This window comes from Sesamum indicum, linkage group LG8, assembly GCF_000512975.1.
Source record: "Sesamum indicum cultivar Zhongzhi No. 13 linkage group LG8, S_indicum_v1.0, whole genome shotgun sequence".
Lineage (NCBI taxonomy): Eukaryota > Viridiplantae > Streptophyta > Magnoliopsida > Lamiales > Pedaliaceae > Sesamum > Sesamum indicum.
This window is the reverse complement of record NC_026152.1, coordinates 5,755,070-5,761,700: the sequence shown is the minus strand read 5'-3', so window position 1 is coordinate 5,761,700 and position 6,631 is coordinate 5,755,070. Positions and strand designations below refer to the sequence as shown.

General features: G+C 45.2%; 1 protein-coding gene across 1 annotated transcript; it reads left to right on the top strand.

Moving 5' to 3' along the window:
• LOC105167800 lies at positions 1,105-6,345 on the top strand. Its single transcript, XM_011087615.1, has one exon. It carries the CDS (start codon positions 1,105-1,107, stop codon positions 6,343-6,345), a length of 5,241 nt encoding a protein of 1,746 aa, XP_011085917.1.

Sequence of the window (6,631 nt, the reverse complement as noted above, 5' to 3'; positions counted from 1 at the left end):
CACAACTATTTCAAATGCTTTCTGAATGATCTTTGTAACTCTTTTACAGTGACAAAAAGACTAAATTTATGATTTCATTAGTTGTACGACGTCAGTGAAGATTATCCATTCTTTAATGGTTATAAAAATCGTTTCAAAATGATCGTTACAAATTTCACATTTTTTTGTTGTTAATTAACAAGTAAAAATCTCGCTAATAATTTATATTATTTATAGTTTATAATTAACTATAATTTATTTTATTTCAGAATTAAATATCTTGAATTTTAAATGAAATAAAACAGTAAAAAAAAAAAAGAAAAACATTATTTTTCGACTACCGCTGAAAAATCCATCCCAAAATGGTATGTTATTACTTACACATCCCTTCCCAACTCCGTCTGCAAATCCATCGGAAATTAATCATTAAATTTCCCGTCACTAGACGGATTTCCCGGTGGCTTATGTGAAGCCATCAAAATTTTCGTTGTAAAAATTATGATCGACATTTTGAGACGGCCTTCCTTCCATCAAAAATCCCCTGCAAATTCCATCAAAAATTAAAAAGACGAAGACTTTCGTAGGAAATGCTGTCGCAAATTTCGCCGTTAAAATGATTTTTTTAGTGATAATTATTGATGAGGGGATTTTTATCTTTGGACAAATATACCCTCCACATTAAATTAGGAAGCCTCTATGGAAAATCCCAGAATCCCACATAATGCTCAAAGAGAGAGATTTGCGGCTATCATATCAGTGATTAGCTACGATTTTGGGCATAACTAGAGCTCCAAGACCCGGATATTGGCTCTTACCAAAATTATCTTTTGGAAACATATAAGGGTAGCAAATGAAGATTTTGGAGGTAAGTTCTCATTTGATTAAGAGACAAATACTCTTTCCTATCACCGGATATCTCTGTTCTAGGAACTGACTTGATCGTCGGAGAGCCATCGCCGGGACTGCACCCGGCCGGCTTAACCGTTTCCTTTTGTTCTCAGGGATCGCGCTTTGGGAGCTGAGGTCGAATCGCAGATCAATAGTTCGATCATCGGGTAAACTCGACCACGTTTCCCTAAGCATTATCATTTGGCGCCGTCTGTGGGAACGACATATTCTGAGAACATGGAAGGAGAATCAGGGAGGAACATCCTAGGCTTGGATACCACGGTAGGAACCGCTGAACCCGTGGTTCAACTCACAAAAACTGAATTACAGCAATTAATGGAGGAAGCGGGGAGAAAAGCCATAGTCGCGTATGAGCGGAGGATTACTGCTCCGGCTGAAGGAGAAGGGGCTAGAAGAAGACTGTTTGGAGAAAAGGAACAAGATAGAACGTCAGGTGCCCTTAGAAGAGACAGAAGCAAACGCCAGCCATCAGAAGTTGGATCTAGTAGTAGAGACAGGAGCCACGCCCGGGGACCGGTAATCTCACGCGCAGAGGTTGACAACGTATCGAAACAGATAGAGAAACTAGGAAAGCAGATTGACGAACTGAAGAAAAGGGGGGAAATAGTATCCCAGCACCGGAATTCGCCATTCTGTAACCACATCCTGACAGAAACTGTGGCTCCGAACTTCAGAATGCCGGACTTGCCGAAATATGATGGAATGAAAGACCCCACGGAGCATCTCGCAGCATTCGATATGGTGATGAACCTCTATGGGCAGTCAGGTCCGATAAACGCTAAATTATTTGTCACGACCCTGACAGGAAAAGCCCCAGAGTGGTTCACAAACCTGCCACCGGGAAGTGTGGAATCCCTCGAACAACTCATACAAAAATTTTCTTTCCATTTCGCCAGTAAAAGGAAGCAGAAACGGTCGGCGACACACTTGTTCACTATAAGACAGCGAAATGACGAACCTTTAAAGAACTTCATGGGACGTTTCAACAACGAGACGCTGGAGGTACCAGACTTGCGGATAGATATGATGATCAGCATACTGATCCACGGGTTGAAGAAGGGAGCATTCGCTTCTGCGTTAGCTCGCGACCCCCCATCTGACGTAGAACAGCTTATGAATCTGGCGCAGAAGTATATAGATGAGGAAGAAATGAATGCCATGAAGGACGGCGAATGGAGGGGTGAGTACGGGAGAGATCGCGGGTATGACGTTAAAAATGATAAGCGATCGAGGCACGATCGAAACAAAGAACCACACTACTCACAGAAGTATAATAAATACACCCCACTCAACACAACGAGAGCTAGGGCTTTGCTTATGGTAGAAAGGAAGGATGTACTCAGATGGCCAAAACCCACGAGAGCTACCCCGGCAAAGAAAAATTCGAGCAAATACTGTAGATTCCATCGTGAAAGGGGGCACGACACGGAGGAATGTTACCAGCTCAAGGACGAGATCGAACGGCTGGTCCGCCAAGGGTATTTCAAAGATTTGGTATCCAAGGATCAAAGCAGAGGTCGACAAAGCAGATCCCGAAGCCCGGTAAGACATGGAGGAGGAGCCGGAGCAGGACAAACCGCCCAGGAAAACGCGCCTGTAAAAGGCATTATACATATGATAGCAGGAGGATCTGAAATAGAACACTCGAGCAGAGCAAGGAAGAAGGCAGAACGGAGAACGAGCGCTCTGATGAGCCGGCAGGTAATGAATATATCCCCAGAGTTAGAAATTAGCTTTGGGGCTAGTGATATAAAAGGAAAGACAGGTGATGGCAATGACCCCATGGTGATTAAAATGGACATAGCCAACTTCACTGTCCATAAAGTTTTGGTTGACAACGGAAGCTCAGCTGATATAATTTTGAAGGAAGTCTTAATCAAGATGGGGTTGGCGGATGCTAGGTTGGAGGCTATGAACTCACCATTAGTAGGCTTCGGAGGCAGTGAAGTGGACTCATTGGGGACAATCGAACTGCCTGTTTCCCTTGGAGATGAACCCAGGAGAAGGACTCTCAAGGTAAAATTTCTGGTGGTCAACACCCCCTTTGCTTACAATGTCATTGTGGGAAGACCCGGCTTGAATATTTTCAGGGCCATTGTGTCCACTTACCACTTGAAAATGAAATTTCCTACGCATGCCGGAGTTGGGGAGGTCGCATGCGATCAAGGGGAAGCCAGAAGGTGCTACAACCTCTCGCTAAGGAAGGATGCGACGGATAGAAAGAGGAAGCTGGTTGAAACTTTCATTAAGAACGAGGAGAGGATAGAATCGATGGACGAACATAGAGAGATCGAATTGGTGCAAGGGGACCCATCCAAAACGACGAAGATTGGGGCTAGCATGGAAAGAAACCTCGAGCTAATGATGGTCGCCTTCTTACGTCGCAATGCGGACATGTTTGCCTGGAGTGCCTCCGATTTTAAAGGTATTAACCCTGAAATTATTGTCCATCGATTGAACTTGGACCCAAAAGCACAGCCCGTACAACAGAGAAAAAGAGCATTCGGAGCAGAAAAAAATGCAATCATCAAAGAGGAAGTGGGTAAGCTGTTGAAAGCTGGATACGTTTCGGAGGTCCGCTATACAGACTGGTTGTCGAACGTAGTAGTGGTGCCGAAGGCTGCGGGAAAATGGAGGATGTGCACCGATTTTACAGACCTGAACAAAGCGTGCCCCAAAGACCCTTTCCCTTTACCCAGGATCGACCAGTTGGTGGATGCGACCGCCGGGTACAAATTGTTTTCGATGATGGATGCCTACCAAGGTTACCACCAAATCCGTATGGCTAAGGAGGACCGCACAAAAACATCGTTCGTAACTGAACAAGGTATATTCTGTTATAACGTAATGCCGTTCGGTCTAAAAAATGCAGGTGCAACATATCAAAGGCTCGTGAACAGAATGTTCAGAGAACAGATCGGTAAAACAATGGAGGTCTACGTAGACGACATGCTAGTCAAAAGCCGGCACTCGGAGCAACACTTGCAGGACCTCGAGGCAAGCTTTGCCGTCATGCGATCATACGGAATGAAGCTCAATCCAACAAAATGCACGTTCGGAGTCGGAGGAGGCAAGTTCTTGGGATATATGGTGAGCAGCCGAGGGATAGAAGCCAACCCGGAGAAAATCAAAGCAATCCTCGAGCTGAAGTCGCCGGCTTCGATAAAAGACGTGCAGAAATTGACGGGTAAGATCGCATCCCTTAACCGCTTTATTTCAAAGTCAGCAGATAGGAATTTACCTTTCTTTAAAGTATTAAGAAAACCAAAGGATTTCCAATGGTCAAAAGAGTGCGAAGACGCTTTTAACCAGCTCAAGAGTTACTTGAGGACGCCACCATTATTAGCAAACCCCCGACCTGGAGACATTTTGTATCTGTACCTAGCAGTGTCGGAACATGCTGTGAGCTCGGTATTGGTGAGAGAAGAGAATAAAGTCCAGAACCCAGTATACTATGTCAGCAAAATGCTGCAAGGAGCGGAAATGAGGTACAGTTTGGTCGAAAAATTCGTCCTTGCACTAGTAACTTCGGCTCGTAGGTTACGACCGTATTTTCAGTCACATAAGATCGTTGTATTAACAAATCAACCGCTCAAGAGTATCTTGTCGCGACCGGAGGTCTCAGGGAGATTAGTGAAATGGGCCGTAGAACTGGGGGAACACGATATAGAATACCATGCCAGAAACTCGGAGAGAGCTCAGGTACTTGCTGACTTTGTAATGGAACTGACAAGCACGCCTACTCAGGATGTCGAGCCGTGGATGTTACATGTAGACGGGTCCTCGAATACTAGCAACGGGGGAGCCGGGATCCTGATACAAGGACCAGGAGAGGTTGAGATCGAGGTCGCAGCCAGACTTTCGTTTCATGCCACCAACAACGAAGCCGAGTATGAAGCCTTAATCTTAGGATTGGAACTGGCTCACGCAGCAGGAGCAAGGATTTTAGAAGTATACACAGACTCGCAGTTAGTAGCAATGCAGATTGAGGGGAATTACGAAGCGAAGGAGCAAACAATGTCGATGTACTTGAAGAAATCAAAATCTCTGATTGAGCGTTTTGATAAATGCACGGTCCAACAGATACCAAGAGGAGAAAACGACAGAGCTGATTCACTTTCTAAAATTGGAGCCTCATTGTCGGGCATAAAAAACCGTAGTATAACGGTCATGGTGAAGGACAGACCAGCGATCGCGGAGGTCGATATATACACGATAGACCAACCTTGCACGTGGATGGACGAGCTAACACTCTATCTCAAGGAGGGGATTCTTCCCAAAAATCCCTCGCAGGCAAAAAATTTGAGGATAAAAGCCACCAGATTCACGATGATCGAGTCTGAACTATACAAGAGAACGGCAGATGGACCCCTATTAAAATGCTTGAATGACGAACAAGCGGAATACGTGCTGAAAGAAATACACGAAGGAAGTTGCGGCAATCATTCGGGTGCCAGGTCGTTAGCTCAGAAGGTCGCGCGTCAAGGGTATTTCTGGCCTACATTGATGAAGGATGCTAAGAGGTTAGTACAGAGATGCGAAAGCTGTCAGAGGTTCTCTGCCCGGATACATTCCCCGGCTACACCAATGGAACCTTTGAAGGTCGCTTGCCCGTTCGACCAGTGGGGGATCGACATAATGGGGCCTTTTCCCCCGGCGAGAGCACAAAAGAAATTTATCATACTCGCGGTCGAGTATTTTTCTAAGTGGGTAGAGGCCGAAGCGGTGGCAAGAATAACGGAAAAAGGGATGATCGATTTCATCTGGAAAAATATCATCTGCCGGTTCGGGATCCCCAGAGCTATCGTATCAGATAATGGAACACAATTCCAGGGGAAGAAAATTGCGAGCTGGTTGAAAGAGCTGAAAATCCAACAGAACTTCACATCGGTGGGCCATCCTCAATCGAATGGGCAGACGGAGGTGACCAATAGGACTATACTCCAACACTTGAAGACTCGCATTAATTCAAAAGGATCGTGGGAAGAAGAACTACCGGGTGTTTTATGGGCTTACAGGACGACCCCGAGGTCGTCTACAGGTGAGAGCCCCTTTTGTCTTGTTTACGGTTCTGAAGCTATTCTTCCTGCAGAAATCGGCGAGGAAACACATCGGATAGCAAGTTACGACCCAGAGGCGAACCACCAAGCTCGTGCGTTCGACCTAACAGTGATCGAAGAAAGACGGGATGCCGCCCTAGCTAAAATACTCCACCACAAAGGCCTGATGATGAGAAGGTACAACAAAAAACTTCGACCCAGGGAGCTCCAAGTGGGGGACCTAGTCTTGAAAAAAGCTGAAGTCTCTAAACACGTGGGGAAGCTGGACCCTGAATGGGAGGGCCCCTTTAAGGTGGTCGAAATTCGGAGAAAAGGTGCTTATCTACTACAAGATTCTCAAGGACGTCTTCTCAAGCGACCATGGAACATACGAAACTTGAGGAAATTCTATGCATAACTCAGCCTGAGAAAGGATGAAAGTAGTGCGATCGTAGATGCCTGGGAAAGGCCAAATAATGTATGAAGTTTATTTACTGTACCGCCATTAGCCTGGAAAAGGCTCATTAAACCAAGCTAAATAATATGGTCGCACTTTTATTATGTAGACCTGAGAAAGGCCTTACCAGAATGCGATATTAACTCAAACCTGAAAAAGGTTTTCTAAAACGATCATATTAGTAAAAGCGATCATATCAGCAAAAACACTTGGCAGTAATGAGAGCACTAAGATCTATTGTCTTAAG

What these genes read in the sequence shown, in the direction of transcription:
- LOC105167800 (XM_011087615.1), top strand. Translation starts at nt 1,105, where the DNA reads ATGGAAGGAGAATCAGGGAGGAACATCCTAGGCTTGGATACCACGGTA.